The sequence below is a fragment of the Malania oleifera genome, chromosome 3, assembly GCF_029873635.1.
Source record: "Malania oleifera isolate guangnan ecotype guangnan chromosome 3, ASM2987363v1, whole genome shotgun sequence".
Classification (NCBI taxonomy): domain Eukaryota; kingdom Viridiplantae; phylum Streptophyta; class Magnoliopsida; order Santalales; family Ximeniaceae; genus Malania; species Malania oleifera.
The window spans coordinates 115,615,612-115,634,142 of record NC_080419.1 but is presented as its reverse complement, the minus strand read 5'-3'; the positions used below and the strand labels follow the sequence as shown (position 1 = coordinate 115,634,142).

The window sequence follows — 18,531 nt, the reverse complement described above, 5'->3', positions numbered from 1 at the left end:
TATTTTTTGGTTTGTTGACTTTGCAATTTGTATGCAGGGTAAATTAAATAATATTGGTAGACTCTATGATGAAGTATTAAATGCTTCTAGTTATTGACTCATAGTATATAGACATATTTGTGTGCCTGTTACATTAGTGGATTATTAGTGCGGATGATTGACTTTCTTCTTACCCAGGTGTGATGTGAACCTTCTGCTAGCAACTCTTTGTACCCGTTCTATTCAAACTCGTGAGGGAAGTATTGTTAAAGCTCTTGATTGCAATGCTGCTGTTGCTAGTCGGGATGCTTTAGCAAAGACTTCCTATGCGCGCCTCTTTGACTGGTATACCTACAGTTAACTTGTCACAAGGAATTGTTTACTCTATTTGATTGGAAGATTTCTTTGGCCATTAAATCTTTTGCGTTGAATGCTTGTTTCAGGCTTGTTGAAAAGGTCAATAGCTCTGTCGGACAAGATCCTGATTCCCAGATACAAATAGGGGTCTTGGACATCTACGGCTTTGAATGCTTTAAGCATAATAGGTTTGATTTCATCTGAATATTTTTTAACGGTTTTTTATCATGTTTTATTACTCGTTTGCATTGCTTAATGGCTGGCCTGTTGAATGTTGACTTTATCTAATGCTTTTTTTTTTGTCCTGGATGAATCGTGCACGATATTTAAACTGTCTACTATTTTGTTTTCTACTGTAATTTTTGGTCATCTTGTTAATTTATTTCCCTTTCATTGATTAGTCAGTGGTTTACTTTGTACAGCTTTGAGCAATTCTGCATTAATTTTGCAAATGAAAAGCTACAACAACATTTCAATGAGGTGGGCCCAAGTGCAAGTCTTTGGATTTGTTAGGGTTGTAATAGTTATTCTCATCTTTCTTGTCTTGTTCCAGCATGTGTTTAAGATGGAGCAGGAGGAGTATCGCAAAGAAGCAATTAACTGGAGCTACATCGAATTTATAGACAACCAAGATGTTTTGGATCTAATTGAGAAGGTTTTTGCTTGTTCCTGTTCATCAAATGCTTTAACCTTTTACCCTAGCTTTTTATATATTTATTTATTTGAAGCATCCTTGTTAATGATACCGTACCATCAAAATCCCTTCTTTTATCTTGTGCTTTTCTGATTGGAAAATTTTGATTTGGTGCCATGTTGATGTTGTTCTGTTTCAGACCTCTAAAAAGAAAAGCTTGCGGCAAGTTTGTTATGCATGTAGTCAGAAAAGAGGTTAACATAGTTGTTACATGATAATATGCAGCCTCAAAAAGAAAATCCAATAGCTAAAGAGAGAAAAATACTCATCTTGTTATTCCATTTATCTAATTTTATTTGCTTGGCACTTGCTCTCTGGCCTCATGTATGATTTTGTATGTGCTTTTACAGAAACCTATAGGGATAATTGCTCTTCTGGATGAAGCTTGGTACATTTAAGTTTTCTCCACTGTAAATTGGTGCGTATTGCATTATGAAACTGTTTCTTGTATTTTATCCTTATCCTGATTTTCTTATTTCTGCAGCATGTTCCCAAAATCAACACATGAAACATTTTCAACCAAGCTGTTTCAGCATTTCCGGGCCCACCAAAGGCTTGAAAAGGCAAAATTTTCGGAAACAGATTTTACCATTTGCCATTATGCTGGCAAGGCATGTCCTGTTACACATTATAATTGTGAAATAATGAATTATTTTTTGGTAGAGTGATTTAATATTATGATTTGACTGCTCAATGTTCTTTTCGTTAGGTCACTTACCAAACAGATACCTTTCTGGAGAAGAATCGTGACTATGTTGTTGTGGAGCATTGCAATTTATTGTCTTCCTCCAAATGTGATTTTGTTGCTGGTCTTTTCCCTCAACTACCAGAGGAATCTTCAAGATCATCATATAAATTTTCCTCTGTGGCCTCTAGATTTAAGGTAGTTTTATATGTAGTCATCCATACATATCTGTAACATGTCTTTTCCCTAGGGTGATGAATGGTTTAATAGCCTGCACTGAAGGGCAAATAAAAAGGGGCAGGATAACAGGTGGAAAGAGAACAATATTCTTTGCTAGATGTGCACATGTCATAGCTGTTTTGTATGATGTATCCTTGGAGTATTTTCATTTTTAACGAGTAGACAGGAGTGTTACAGAGTACTCTACAGAGATGAAGCACGTCCATAAGGAACTTAACGTCATGCAACTATTCCGAATGTGGTTTGAACAATCCAGCGTAATACTTGAGTTTGGCCTTCCACGGTGTGCGATAGATCATTCTGTGTATTATTGTCATCCAACATCCTGTAGGATTCTGCATTGATGATATTGTGATTTCTGGTGATGACGATCATGGTATCCAATGCCTAGAGTATTTTCTAAGACTAGATTTCAGACTGAGGTTTAGGACCATGAAATACTTCTTCTGTATAGAAGTATCCGTATCTCACATGTGAATGATTTTGTCATAGAGGAAGTATGTCCTTGACCTCGTAGAAGAGACTAGACTATGGGATCCAAACAAGTCGATACACTCGTGGATCCTAACAGCAAGCTACAGCCAAATATGGGTGGTTTGTTGGCTGACCTTGGATGGCACTAGAGACTTTTACTTGACCAGATGTAATGATGCAAATCAGCTTAGGAATATAAGAAAGATTCAGAAATAAAAGCTGAGATTTCAGGATAGTGTTTTAGCAACCTTCTTTGACTTGAGTAATTACTAAATCCATAAAATAATAAATAGATGACTGCTGTGAATTTCGGTTCAGAAAATAAGTCAAATTCTGGGAACCACAGGAACATATTCCTCAAAACAAACCCCCAAAATCTAATTTGACAAAAATAAATCCCTCAAAATTCAGAAATTGCAAAAATACCCCTAGCTGCCATAAATAATTACCCTTGAGATAAACAGAAAATTAAATTTATATTGCAGAATTGCATCATTCCCCCCTTCTTAGAAAAGACTCTCCTTCATGCAAGTTGCCATCTTTGCTGCATGACACATGTCAAGGTCAATTTTCATGAATTCCTCCTTTTTAATTCATGGATTCTCCAAATCTGGCAAATAAACTCCAGCCCTAATCTTCACTTCTCACACATGTATGACATCCTCAATTTTTTCTGTGTTGCTTGAAGCAACTTTGGTGGACTTCTTGCACTCAACACTTTGTATATCACCATGGAATGGGTATAAATGAGCCACATTAAAGATTGGGGATATATTCAAGCCATGATTTGCCCAAAACTTTGCCCGGTCCAATCTTTTAGCTTTTCAACTTGTGGTATGTGCCTGCTTGAAATCTCTCGTTTTGTAGGAAAACCTTCATTGAATCACCACCATGATACTACTTGAACAGTCTACATTGATTAGCAGCTTCCTTACAGAGTTGGTTCACACATTTTGGCATCATTCAGCGTATGCTCCCATTTGCTTATCTAGGACTTCTGATGGTCAGCCTTTCCTTTCCACATGACTAGAAATCTGAATTGATTATCCTCTTTTTATTTTAATTTCCCAGTCTGATTGTCCTTTTCGCCACGTCTTCTCCTTTGCAGGTAACCATTTTTGAAATTTTCGAAGTTTGAAATTCATCTCTATGACTGCAGTTCATAGCCGAAGTCCTCAATTTATCCTTTCTAAACTTGCAATGACAATCAACTGATTCTTTTTGTCTCACATGCAAAGATTTCCCTAGAGCTAGTTGAACGTCCTTCATATTTCCAGCATTCTTGGACTCCAAAACATGTTTTTGTTGCTGTCTTGCTCTTGTTTTGGCTTTGGTAGAAGCAATTATTCTATCAATTTCTTGTAGAATATGCAAATTGTCGACAGCCTTATTATTGCGGCAATCATTCATGGGAATGGGGCCAAAATTCGTGACAATTTTCTTTTATTGTTAGACTACTCATATCTTTATGGTGAGTAGATGTACAAAGAGCTTCATGTGCCATAACTTGATTTTCAATTAGGGGATGTTGGGAAGTTCCAGCGTGCCCTTCTCATTTTAGGTGGCATGTTGGATTGTTTTATTGAAACCAAAGGCCTGCATTTCTGCCTTTTCCTTCTTTGTGACATCAACATCTTTCATGGGCTTTAAAACTAGCTTCTTCTATTTGCCACCATGCTTGACATAGAAATAGCAGGTATTGGCATGCTCATCATGGACAACACTTTGGTCTCCTTGCCAAGGATGACCAAGTAGAATATGGCACTTTTCCGTCGGTATTGCGTCACACCAAATGGATTCTTTATAAGAGATTCCAATCAAAAATTGATCAGGCGTCTTGCTGTCTTGATACTTTCTGTCCTTTATTATACCAAAGATTGAGATACAACTGTAGGTGTTCCACCACTTCAAGCCTCAACTTCTCCACCACTACGTCAGCCAGAAGATTTTTGCGGCTGTCATTGTCAATTACTGACTACAGAGCTTTCTTCTTGTTGTGCATGTTGTTCTAAAACCAGTCTTCTGCAGCCAATCATCCTTCATCAGTTTCAGCACAAGCTTCCTCTTTTTCTCGCCATCTTTCACAACAAATGAATAAGTATTCTTGATACATCATGGATTGTGCCTGTCATATTCCCAAGGCCGCCCAAAAAGAAAATGACATGCATCCATGGGAACCACATCACAATAAACAAATTCTTTAACCCTATGTTTGGTTCACGTAATATCTATCCCTGGGAATTGATTAGCTATAATAGGCTAACTACAATTAGTTATAGAGAAAAATTATGCTGTTATTTCAAATTTTTTGTGAGTCTATAACAAAAAATAGGCAGTGAATAACTATTCTCAAATTTCACAATAGGAATGTCTATTCATTTCATATTACATGTTGAATGAAACAAGAAGGAACATACGAGGAATAGCCACTGCCTACATTCCCAAAATTTTCACAATATTCTGTCTTATTCTAAGGAATAGTGATTCTGGCAACCAAATGAGCGGTAAAGGAACCAACTGATAAAACAAGGTATCTTGAAGAGACGCTAACTGCATTTTTCATTTGTTGAACCACGGAATCCAGTATGGCTGTGGATTTCTTTTAGTTTTCAACCCCAACTTGTCTACCATATCTTGAGAAACCAGATTCTCACTACTTTCATTGTCAATTATCTAGTTGCAAAACTTTTCAGCAGCTGTCCAAGATTAGTTCGAAGATATTGTTATGTAGCCAATGTGTTGCAGCTGGTTGGAGGGGAAAGTATTTACCTTCGAATGACTGACGACTCACCAAGGACGTCACCCTCAATCCCTTCTTCTGCCACATCATTTTCAGCTTCTAGTTGCTGCTCTTGGTCCTCAAGAATTGCAAAATTCTCCTCACAGTTAGCGTCTTGATCTTTGGCTTGGTTAATTCCACTTTAATCCCTCTTTGACACTCATTGTACTAGTCCCCAAGCTTGAAGCATCTGTAGCATTTCACCCACCACTGTTTTCCCTTGGTTTAGTTGGGCTTCTTTACCACAATTATTGCTGATTGGTTTGTTAGCACGCATTGGGGCTGCTGCTCGACCACCTCTAGTGCTGCTTCCCATCTTATTAGTTGATGCACCACTGCTGTCCTAAACTTCTCAAGCATGTTGCTGGCAACTTGTGACTCAACTTTTAGTGCAAGCTGATGGGCATCACTCACCTTATAAGGACACTGTGTGCTTACTTGGTCTTGTATCGTCATTTTTAGACCATTCATCTAGTAACCAACCCTTTGAGTGTCGGTTTCAGCAATATTGCACCTCAATCGAAGCTTATGAAATTCCTGGGTGTGCTCTTTGTCTGACAACCTATGCTGCCTCAAGTTTTAAACCCTTTGGTACAAGGTTTGATCATAATCCTCGGGTAAGTTTTGAGCCTTGCTTCTCTTTCATCTTATTCCATCTTCTGAATTTCCTTTTCCCCTTGTTCTCACGAGTTTTTTTGATAATGTTTCCACCAAGTAGTAGGATTTGAGCCTTTAGGTTCTCTTTCATCTTATCACATCTTCTGACTTTCCTTTTCCCATTGTTCTCAAGTTTTTTTTTTTTTAATAATGTTTCCACCAAGTAGAATCTGGTCCCCTTAGCTTTTCTCCCACAAGCTTTACTTTCCTGTATTTCCAGCACATCTTTCCATTTAAAATAACTCTCAATATTATCAACCTAGTCCAAGAATTATTCAACTTCCACATCACCATCAAATTATGAATTATTTACTCGTACACCATACTCTCCGGAATTTTGTTGAGTGCATACAAGTTCAATGCTATCTTCCCATCTTGGAGGCCTTTCATTTTGCCATGCTGGGCTTTCAATTTCCGAACTCCTATCTTCACTAAAGCTGTCAATTTCAGCCTCAGATTGCTCATTTATTTCATTTCTTGCTCCTTCAACAAAATCATATTCATTATCACCATCATTTCAGCAGCCTTGATTATTTGTAGATTGTGTAACAAGATGAATTAGCAGTCTAACTTGTCCCTGCTGCTCTCCAAACATCTTGACAGTCATGTAAGTACCTCTATGGTCCCTATTTCCTCTTCCACCCCTTGCAGCCATGAATCCACAAGATAGATCTTGCGCTGATGCCAATTTGATGCAAATCAGTGTAGGAATATTGGAAAAAATTAAAAGTAAAGACACAGATTTCAAAATAATGTTTGAATAACCTTCTTTGACTCATCTCTCAAGTAACTACTAAATCCGTAAAATAATGAAGAGATGACTGCTGTGAATTTCAGTTTGGTGAAGAAGACAAATTTTGGGAACCAACAACAACAACAACAAAACCAAGCCTTAGTCCCACTAAGTGGGGTTGGCTATATGAATCATTTTCTGCCAATTTATGCGATCATGGACCATTTCTTTTGATAGATTCAAAGATATTAAATCCTTACTCACTATCTCCTCCCAAGTTATTTTAGGTCTACCCCTACCCCTTCTACTGCCCCCCACAGTAACTAAGTCACTCTTTCTCACAGGTGCACTATAAGGCCTACGTTGCAAGTGTCCATACCATCTGAGTCGTCCTTCCCTTATCTTATCTTCTATAGGAGCTACACCTAACTTACCACGAATATGTTCATTCTTTAATTTATTTTTCAATGTTATACCACTCATCCATCTAAGCATCCTCATCTCGGCAACTTTTACTTTTTGGATATTATGTTTCTTCGTCGCCCAACATTTTGATCCATATAGCATAGCTGGTCTTATAGCTGTCCTATAAAACTTCCCTTTCAATTTTAAGGGTATTCTACGATCACATAGAACACTTGAAGAACTTCTCCATTTTACCCAACCTGCTTTAACTCTATGCATTACATCATCTTCAATTTCTCCTTCAGCTTGCATAACAGATCCAAGGTATCGAAATCTACAAGTGCTATTTATTTCTTCATCATCAAGTTTAACTTTGTCTCTAATATTCCTCCTATCATCACTAAAATTACATTTCATATATTCTGTTTTATTTCTACTTATCTTAAAGTCTCTAGATTCCAAAGCTTCTCTCCATAATTCTAACTCAGCCTCTACTCCATCCCTAGTTTCGTCAATTAATACAATATCATCAGCAAACAACATACACCATGGAGCTTCCTTTTGAATACTCTTAGTCAATTGGTCCATCACTAAAGCAAAAAGATAAGGACTCAAAGCAGATCCTTGATGTACACCTATGGTAATTGGAAATTCTCTAGTTTCTCCATCTATAGTCTTTACACTAGTCATTACTCCATCGTACATATCCTTAATGACATCAGTATACCTACAACATACACCCTTTTTTTCTAAAACCCACCATAGAACTTCCCTAGGTATCCTATCATATGCTTTCTCAAGGTTAATAAATATCATATGCAAGTCCCTCTTCTTTTCTCTAAACTTTTCCATTAATCTTCTTAAAAGATAAATAGCTTCTGTGGTAGATCTCCCAGGCATAAAACCAAATTGATTTTCTGAGATCTTCGTTTCTAACCTTAATCTTTGTTCAACTACTCTTTCCCATAGTTTCATCATATGACTCATAAGTTTAATTCCGCGATAGTTATTACAATTTTGAATATCTCCTTTATTTTTGTATATAGGTATTATAGTACTTTTCCTCCATTCATCTGGCATTTTCTTAGTTTTTACAATTGTATTAAATAAATTAGTTAACCATATAATTCCGTTATCACCCAAGCATTTCCAAACTTCAATTGGGATGTTATCTGGTCCCATAGCTTTCCCATTTTTTATCTTTTTTAGTGCAAACTTAACTTCGTTAACTCTAATTTTTCGAATAAATCTTATATTTTTAGTCTTTTCTTCATTTGACAATTCTAAATTTAAGCCTTCTATTTGGTTTTCGTTAAACAACTTACTAAAGTAACTTCGCCATCTTTCTTTAATATCTTCGTCCTTAACCAAGACAATATCATCCTCACTTTTTATACATTTTACATTTCCTAAGTCCTTGTTCTTCCTTTCTCTAGCTTTAGCAAGTTTAAATATATCTCTTTCCCCTTCTTTTGTACCTAATCTATCATACAAACTATTAAATGATCTATATTTAGCTTCACTAACAGCCCTTTTTGCATCTTTTCTTGCCTCCTTATATTTTTCAAAGTTATCGCTGTTTCTACATTTTTGCCACGTTTTATACCAAATTCTTTTTGTCTTTATGATTTTTTGTACATCTTTATCCCACCACCAACTTTCTTTGCTATTTGAGAATCTTTCCCTTGATTCGCCTAAAATCTCTTTTGCTATCTTTTTAATAGAGCTAGCTAATCTATTCCAAAGAGCATTTGAATCTATCCCATCCTCTAAGGTCCAATCCCCATCCTTGATCATTTTATTTTTAAATTTTATTATATTTTCTCCTTTTAGGTTCCACCATCTAGTTCTCCTACACTGGTTTATTTTATCCTTTTTCTTCCATTTTTTAATGCATATATCTAACACTAAGACTCTATGTTGTGTGGTTAGACTTTCACCTGGAATAACTTTACAATCCTTGCATGATACACGATCTACCCTCCTAGTTAAAAAAAAATCTATTTGACTTCTATTTTGTCCACTTTTAAAGGTTATTAAGTGTTCTTCTCTCTTCTTAAAGCAAGTATTCATTATACTAAAATCATATGACATAGCAAAGTCTAAGATCATCTCCCCAGGCTCATTTTTGTCTCCATATCCATATCCTCTATGTATCCTTTCATAATTTTTATTATCTCTTCCAACGTGTCCATTCAGATCTCCTCCTATAAATATTTTCTCAGTCCCTGGTATGCCTTGTATAATACTATCCATATCTTCCCAAAATTGTCTCTTAAGATTTTCTGCTAAGCCAACTTGAGGAGCATAAGCACTAATGATATTTATTATCTCTTGTCCTAATACCATTTTGATTTTTATAATTATATCCCTTACTCTAATTACATCCACAACGCTATTTTTTAAGTTTTTGTCTATAATAATGCCTACTCCATTCTTATATTTTTCTTTTCCAGTGTACCAAAGTTTAAAACCTGATTTATCGATTTCTCTAGCTTTCTCCTCCACCCACTTAGTTTCTTGAAGGCAAATTATATTAATTCTTCTTCTAATCATTGTATCCACAATTTCCATGCTTTTACCCGTAAGTGTCCCTATATTCCAAATTGCTAATCTAATCCTAGTTTCCTGAACTAACGTCTTTACCTGCCCACGTCTAGAATGATGTAGGAACCCTCGCATATTTGACACCGAACCCGGGCGCCGACACGGCGCCTCGCTTCGGGGCGACGACCTAGCCCACCCTCGCCCACTTTTCACTACACCCGGGTGGTTCAAGTGCAACACGTCGCTCGTAGGGGACGCCCCAGCAAATATTCGGTAAGGATTCATATCATAGTGATCTGACAAATTTTACGCTGGCTGTCAGCTACCTAACGCAACCCTCCTCCTTAACCCGGGCTTGGGACCGGCTGTGTGTGAAAAAAATTAGGACATTTAAGTGCATCATAGGCGGAGTTAATTTTGGGAACCACAACAACTTAATCCTGAAATCAGAATCTGTTTTTAAATGGTAACTATGGCTTTCTGCTAGCCTCTCATGCTTTTAGCAGCGATGGAGGGACTGCTAAGCACCACGGGTCAAATCCTTAAAAGCCTAGTATCCAGATCTTCAAAACCCTAGCTGATCTGGAGCTGAGCTCTAGAGAGAAATTTTCTCAAAGATAAAATGCCAAAAACCTCTTGAAAAAGTGGCTGAAGACCCTAATTATACTAAACCTAAGGCTTCCAAGAGAAGCCAACTCCTATTTTGCACATAACTCCTTTAAAAGCCACTTATGTTCCTAAGCCCCACTAAAAATAAATACAATCACAAAAATACTCATAAAATATTACAATATGCCCTCCTAAAGCCAATTTGACAAAAATAAAACCCCAAAATTTTGAAATTACAAAAAAAACCCGTAGTAGCTATAAATAACGACGCTTGACATAAACATAAAATTAAATTTATATTGTAGAATTGCATCAGATAACTTCCATGAGAAGTGTTGTGAGCTAGTTTCTTGATTCATTGAGAACAAGTAACTAGGATGCTGTAATTCGCATCTTGAAATAACTTATAGATGCACTTAGTAGAGGTTTTTTATATCAAGATCATGGTCACACTTATATTTAGGGATATATAAACAGATGCAGATTGGGTTGGTCACCTTTTGATAGACAATCTACAATTGGTTATCGTAATTTCGTGTCATGGAACAATAAGTAACAAATTGTGGTGGTCGGGTCAAGTGTTGAGTTAGAGCATCACACTATGGCTCAAATTTCATGTGAACTTGTTTGGTTAAAGAAAGTTTTTCACATTCTCGGTCTATGGGGTCGATATGTGAATAATTGAGCTGTTCATATTGCTTCTAACCTAGTCATCCATGAGCACACAAAACACATTGAAGTTGATTGTCACTTTGTATTGGAGAAACTTGTGCAGAAGGTCATGACAATCATAGTGAACCACTCTTGTGAAGTCTAAATTGAAACTTGCAGGTTTATGCATGATTTTTTTTTTCCCGGTGGTGGGGGTGATTGCATTCTTTGTAACAAGCTAGAAGCATACAATATCTAGCTTTAGCTTGAAGAGGGGAGAGGGGGGGGGGGGTGGTTACTCTTGTTATTTTGGTCTTCTAGCATGTGTTATTGCTATGTTGGTATGCGTGAGATAGTAAGGGTATTTTGGTACTTACTATTCATTATAAATAGACGGAGATTCCTATCTTTGTAATTGGGTCTTCCAATTTACCAAATTATTCAACGGTTCCTTAGATTCTTTGGTTGTCACTTTAGTTTTTGATATTTGGTCTCATTGCTTTTTGAAATGGATTTGCATTTTTGTACATTGGCTTTATATACTTAAGATAGAAAAGGGCGTTCACAGGTAAGAAGGCCTGCTTTGGGAGGGTAGGGCTCATCACAGTGTTCGCAGCCTTACCCCTGCTTTTTGCAGGGAGGCTGTTTCCTTAGACTTAACTCGTGACCAACTGGTCACAAAGGATCAACCTTACTGTTAATCCAAGGCCCGCCCTCTTATATACTTAAAATCAGACTTATTTATTTATGCCTTCACCATTCTAAACTGTATATAATTATGACCAAATGGGTTGTGGTGTTCACATGATGCATTTGTCCTCTATGTTGTGCTGATAGCATATGGTGGTGTTTATTCTTTATTTATTTATTTATTTATTTTTTTGTAGCAACAACTTCAAGCACTGATGGATACACTCAATACAACAGAGCCTCATTACATCCGCTGCGTGAAGCCAAACTCTTTGAACCAGCCTCAAAAATTTGAGAATATGAGCATCTTACATCAGCTACGCTGTGGGGTCAGTAGCAGCAGGACTTTGTCAGCTCTTATTGTTGGAAGTAGTGTGCTATTACGTATGTTTGCTTGCATACTTGCGTGTTATTTGTCCTCACATATCTTGTTTTATCAATTTTTTATTTTGAACCTGAGATATTATATATTTTGGTTTCTAGCTGCATTTTATATTTCTTTTTAGCCCTCAATTTTATCAACATTTCCCCTTTCTCTTTGCTCTATTTCCCTCGGTGGTTTCAGTGTTTGGTCCAAATAGATTCATTAACATGCTTATTACAGTAAGTACTTCGAATTTCAATTTAGTTATTGGATGGTTTCTGATTTTTCTTTCCTCCTTCAGATCTTTCTTTTAATTGATCTGCATTTTTATGTGTCGTTGAGTTCCAAATTTGTGAGTGATTTGGCAAGACTGCCTTTTTTTTTTTTTGGTTGTTTTTGGGTTATATTTTTCTGTCTTTTTAGAATCGAGGTCTGTCATAAGATTTTTAAATCTAATTTAGATCTAACTGTTGAACTAACATGTTCTTTATACTTTCATTCAGTTAATTGCAACTAATGAATTTTCACTTAGCATTCTGTCTGGTTTTTAAGTTTACCATCCGTGTTGCTGTTTAAATTAACATTAATTGTATCTGGATTGACTGTGTGAACTATGACATGCTAGTTTTGCGTAAGTTTCTATATTGCTAAGCATGATGGATGTTCTTTTTTTTTTTTTTTTCCCTTTTTTATTTGCTCCAGGCTCATGTAATTCCACTCTCCTGTGATATCTCTCCTTCTTTCCTTCGCTCTTTTCTGATAGTCATTTAAGTTTGTGCAGGGTGTTTTGGAGGCTGTTAGAATAAGTTTGGCTGGCTATCCCACTCGGAGGGCTTATTCGGAATTTATAGACCGTTTTGGATTGTTAGCTTTGGAATTTATGGATGGAAGGTGGGTTTGTTGATGGTCTATTCGTCATTAGGTTCGTTGGTTGTCTATTTATTGTTCTTAAGCCAGGCATTTCAGCTAAATGATTTGCAAAGATGTTTCTAGCATATTAATTCTGATTTTTTTTCCTTTATAATTTTTCTATAATATTTGTGGTTTAAGCTGCCATGTTTTCAGCATAGGTGATATGTGTGGTGATCAGTCATCTATCTTCTCATTCTTGAGACAGCATGTTCAAGAGATTTTTTGTTTTTAAATTTGATGCATGCACATACTTTTCATGTAGTTTGCTTTTTTGTTTTTCATTTTGCCCCCTTTTTTTTCCTGTAATTTTTGACATTCAAATTATTCAACTTCATGTTTTGCTACCTCAATTTTTTTATTTTAATGTATTGTATTTATTTACAAAAGGGAAAACCTTTTTTTTCCGCAGTTGGTTTGATTCTCAACATTTTCTCTTTGCATTTGGTGAGATGCTGATAATTGTGATGACTGTTGTTTTTATTCTTATAACATTTAGGCGAAATCATTGGGTTAGAACATGCATAGCCAAGCATAGTTTTGCTCTTATTTTGAAAAACTTCATAGCATTTGACTGAAACTCGCCCGAACTAATTGAAAAGTAGAAACTCAGGAATAGGCTTAAAGTTCTTTCTCGTAAGTAGAGGGAGTTTTGGCTTGATTGGATAACTTGCATGTCAGGTAATTTTAATGATTTTGATTTAGTAGTATTTTAGCATATGATTTCTAAAAATTATGAAGTTTATACACATGTATGTCAAAGTATGGTTTTAAGCTAATATTCTTTGAGGAGTTGCTTCGCAGTGCTACTTTCTTTCTTTGAAGAGATGAAAAGATCCCTAGGGAATTGAACTGCTGTTACCCACTTGGGGTGTAATCATGGTCTTAATTTTTTTTGAAATTGTGGAAATTTCCATTGAAATTTCAACTTTCCGTGACCCTCGCAATTGAAATGGCAGTCAATTTTTGTCTGGCATAATTTCCATTGAAATTTCAATAAATCATTTGAAATTTATCTCATAATTTATCTTTTTTTAATTGAAAAAAATATTATTACAAGGGCATTTGAAATTATATGAAAAATTATTTAGACATGAAGTGAAATTTCTCTCTTAATTTAATTTTTTTTTTTTTACTAAAACAAAAGATTATTTCAAGGATATTTGAAATTATATGAAAAATTAAACTTACAACAATTTTTATTTAATCATTCATGCCTAAATTATCTTTATTTCCATAATAAATAATATTTAATTGATTTACAAATTTCATTTATATTAAATGCATATGTTTAATACACATATATTACAAATGTGTTATTAGCTAATACATGTATTATATTGCAACTGTTGCGCAACTGCTGCACCTCATACACAAACATAGGTGCATTTAAATTGTAATATATTAGTGCTAGAACTTACATTATTATGCCTATTAACCATTTCTAAAGTTTCATAAGAGAATTTCATGTTTTACTACTAATTTCCATCGTTTCTACAAATTGAAATCGATATTTCCATAGAAATTTCTGTACTTTTGGAGTTTCAAAGTTTTAGTGGAAATCAAAATTTAAGACCTTGGGTCCAATCTCTGCTACGTCTTACCAAAACCATTGGCTTAGAACTTTTTTTTTTTAGTTCTAAGCATCTACATTTACATGTGAAGAAAATTTTTATGATCCCAGCACAAATACATGTTTTCAGAGCCTTTGCATTGGGTGACCTGCTTTTCTGACCTTATGGGTGGTTGGCTTCTTAATTCTCTTGCCACTTAGTGTTCATTTCGTAATAACTTTGTGTGTTTGAACTTCTGAAGTTATAGTTTTCTCTCTCTCTCTCTCTCTCTCTCTCTCTCTCCCTCTCGTTTGACCGAATGAACTATTCCTTGTGCGCAAACAAACTAGTAGTGTGCTCTAAGCTGCTTGGAATTTGGGGCTTGCTTGCATTTCGGTTAATTGAAGTTGTTATAAGATTTAGTATGAGATCTTTGGGTGCAAGATTCATAGGATTGCAATGTGGGAAATAAAAGGGATGTCAACATTTCGAATTTGGAGGGGAAAGATACTTGTATAGGTGAATTTTAAGACACTTTTGTTTGCATGCAATTATTTTATTTTTAATTGGCTCTTGTATTCTAATTAGGTCTTGACTTTATTATTAGGCCTACTATTTTTTCCTAGGTCAGCAGTGACAAAGCCTTATGAACTACCGTTTCAAGGTATCTCTATAAAATTTTTGAAGGAAAAGGGCAAATATCAGATGTTGACATAGTGATCTGACTTATGGTCTTAAATTTTCATGAAATTGTTGAAATTTACGCCAAAATTTCCAGTTTCATCACCCTCGAAATTGAAATGGCAGTCAATTTCTGTCTTGCATTATTTCCATCAAAATCTCAATGAAGCATCCCGAAATTTATTGAAATCTCGAAATTTGAGCAAAACTTGTCGAAATTTTTACTATACGCTGAAATTTCCTTGGAATTGAAATAAGAGATTTAGGAGTGTAGTGAAATTTCTCTTTTAATTTATTTTATTTATTTTTATTGAAACAAAGTATTATTACAAATGCTTTTGAAATTAAATGAAAAAATAAAATTACAGCAGCATTTAATTTAACCATTTATGTCTAAATTATCTTTATTTGTATAATAAATAATATTTAAATGATTTATGAATTTCATTTGTATGAGCTGAATATGTTTACTGTACATTATCTTACAAATATGTTTGATATACATACTATATTACAACTTTTCCACCTCATACACAACATATATGTATTGAACTTGTAATATATTAGTCCTAAAACTTACATTATTATGTATGATATCCATTTCTAGAGTTTCACAAAGAATTCCATGCTTTACTACCGCTTTCCGTTATTTTTTCAAATCGAAATCAAAATCAAAATTGACATTGAATACGAAATTTCCGTATTTTTGGAGCTCAAAATTTGAGTCAAAATCGAAATTTAAGACCTTGCTTCACTATACAATTTCTCGTCTTTGGTTTGCAATTCATTACATTGAGAAAACATGTGATAATTAATGACTGAATTAAACTGTATGGTGAGGAAGGTTGAGTAGAAGTAGTTACAATAATTGTTTAGTTCTATAGCGAAGTTTAAAAAAAAAAAAAACAGATTCGACCTTGTTTTGGTAGAAAGAGGATTGAAGTTGGGGTGCCTAGCTGCATGTGAGTGCTCTCAATGTATGGGATTGCACATGCATATAATCTGTTCTTCAAATGTGTAATTTTTCTTCAGAGAAAGCAATAGGATGTAAACACATTCTTAGTGCTTTCAACCTACTTGGAAAACTAGCTGAATTTCAAGCTAGCTTGAAAATCTTGCTGAAATTCATTGAAACTTATCTTATGAAGAAATAAAACTACCTTGTTCCCCTGTTCTCATTTTTAATTGAAAAAAAAAAAAATGACGCTTGGCTTGTTAAATTTTTGACATGTTAGGAATCTGTCCATGCACCTCATTATGTAGCATATTTTACTGTAACTGAAATTAGAATATGTAAGGCCCACTTATTCTAGTTTTTTAGTGGCTTGAATAAGTCTTTAAAGGTGACGTGCTATCCCTTTACCAGAGTTTTTTATTCATGCATGGTTAGGAACTGATATTCTCTGCATAATTTGTGCTCTTTAACATGCTTTGCGGTCTTTCAGTTTGATTGATTGATTGATTTATTTATTCATGTTTCACATCTCTGCAGTTATGATGAGAAAAGTGTGACACAGAAAATTCTACAAAAGTTAAAGCTTGAGAATTTCCAAGTAAGCAATGTCGGACTCTTGTGGCGTTAATTTGGTCCTGCAGTATCATATTTTTAGCCATATTTTGTTACTATTATTCTTTATTCATTTATTGTATCCTTTTTGAGATTCTTTATGCTTTATGATGTTAAAGTTGGATGAGGATGCTTTTATTATTTAATCTTTGTCATTTACTACTCAATTGCAGTTGGGCAAGGGCAAAGTGTTCCTGAGAGCTGGACAGATTGGTGTTTTGGATTCCCGACGGGCGGAGGTTTTGGATAAATCTGCAAAGTGTATTCAGGGTAGATTTATAACATTTATTGCTCGCAAGAATTTTTTTGCAACGCAGGCTGCTGCATTTGTTCTTCAGGCTTACTGCAGAGGTTTTTTCTCTCCTCTTTCATTTTATTTCCCCTTGCCCTCTCATTTTCTTTCTATAGATTCACACACAAATTTTCTTTGACTTCCAAGTAAGACTTAACTTTTAGTTAAATTAGGGCTGGAAGTTAGTTTTTGTGATAATCATTTCTAGTGTCAATGAATTTAGTAACTTGTATAGGGTCACATATAGAGGTGATGGCCTGAGATGAGGCAAGCCAATAGTGAGTGAGAGTGTGAAAATTGCTTTGTAGATTATGTTGGAGGTTAGCATGCATTATATGGGAGAAAGAATTTAGAAATTCGGCGATAAATAGTAAGGGCTGTGGAATTTTAATGTGTGTCTTGAGTGTTTACAAAGGAATTTTCTTTGTAGATATTAAGTTTAAGGGACTGGATCTTGTCACTTTGAGTGGAGGATGTTGATGCTCCCAGTGCTAGTTGAGCATTTTCTAGAGTGAGGATGACACCTCAGTTGTGGCCATTACCTTGATGGCCATTACCAATGAATCTAGTCTACAATGACATTATTGTACTTACTTTTTTATTTTAAAAATAATTTGGAAGCTATATTAACTGTTGTTCATATATTTCACTGCACATTTCTTGTTGGTAGATGATCTTCTCATTTCCAACCTCCTTGTTTATCAATTGAGCAAACTGTAGTTTTTTGGGGGATTTTGTTACCTGAGGACGCTAGCATATTATCAGTTTACTTGCTTCAGATCTGGCACTCAATGCTCAAGAAAAGTGTGTATTTTTTCAGGTTGCCTGTCGCGAAAGCAGTATGTAGCAAAACGAGAGGCAGCAGCTGCTACTTCAATACAAAAATATGTTCGTGGTTGGCTATTAAGGTGTACCTATACAAGATTTTATTCTGCGGTTGTCTTTATACAATCCAATATCCGTGGTTTTTCAACCCGTCAAAAATTCTTGCACAGAAAGGAACATAGAGCTGCTACTGTAATTCAGGTAATTTGGTCACATAGGATGTTTAATATAGAATCATATAGTTTATATTTGTAGCTATGTACTGTTCATTTTACTTTTTTTTTGGTTAGAAAAAGAAGAAATTTTGTTAAATAGGGAAAAAATGTACAAAAAGGAGAATAGGACATCCTCCTATGGAAAAAAGAAACCATTGAAGAGTAGACTATAATCAAAATAAAATTGCCTTCCAGTATCGCTGAAGATCTGAAAAGAGTAACCTATTAAAACAGCCTGCTGCAAAGGACCATAGAGCAGCCAACTGCCGAATCCTTTCCCATAGGAAGTATTAGTGTTCTTTTTCCCTCAAATAATACAAGCGTTCCTTTCCATCCAAGGACTATTCATCTAACTTTATGAACTCTTTTCACTATTTATTTATTTATTTTTTTAAATAGAAAATAAAATCAGTGACAGTAAAAGCGAGAAGAATGTACATAGAGAAGGAGGAGGATAGTCCATGGAAAGCTGGCTCATAGATTTACTCCCTCTTTATTCTCCATATTAAGTTCCTGTCTGATTAATTGTCAACTGTCACAAAGTCAACATGATATTTTTATATCCAATGTTAACAGTCAGTTTTAATTTGCAGAATATGCTTCATAATTGCCTGCTGTATGCGTC

General features: G+C 35.1%; 1 protein-coding gene across 1 annotated transcript in view; it reads left to right on the top strand.

Moving 5' to 3' along the window:
* LOC131150812 (myosin-15) overlaps nucleotides 1–18,531 on the top strand; it is an 81,791-nt gene that overhangs the window by 34,998 nt on the left and 28,262 nt on the right. Inside the window, exons 9-20 of the mRNA XM_058101789.1 lie at nucleotides 178–324; nucleotides 423–524; nucleotides 759–816; nucleotides 890–991; nucleotides 1,381–1,418; nucleotides 1,515–1,641; nucleotides 1,740–1,913; nucleotides 11,698–11,829; nucleotides 12,646–12,755; nucleotides 16,500–16,560; nucleotides 16,748–16,925; nucleotides 17,687–17,892. Of these exons, the coding sequence (XP_057957772.1) occupies nucleotides 178–324; nucleotides 423–524; nucleotides 759–816; nucleotides 890–991; nucleotides 1,381–1,418; nucleotides 1,515–1,641; nucleotides 1,740–1,913; nucleotides 11,698–11,829; nucleotides 12,646–12,755; nucleotides 16,500–16,560; nucleotides 16,748–16,925; nucleotides 17,687–17,892 (1,435 nt within the window). The remainder of the gene's footprint in view (nucleotides 1–177; nucleotides 325–422; nucleotides 525–758; nucleotides 817–889; nucleotides 992–1,380; nucleotides 1,419–1,514; nucleotides 1,642–1,739; nucleotides 1,914–11,697; nucleotides 11,830–12,645; nucleotides 12,756–16,499; nucleotides 16,561–16,747; nucleotides 16,926–17,686; nucleotides 17,893–18,531) is intronic.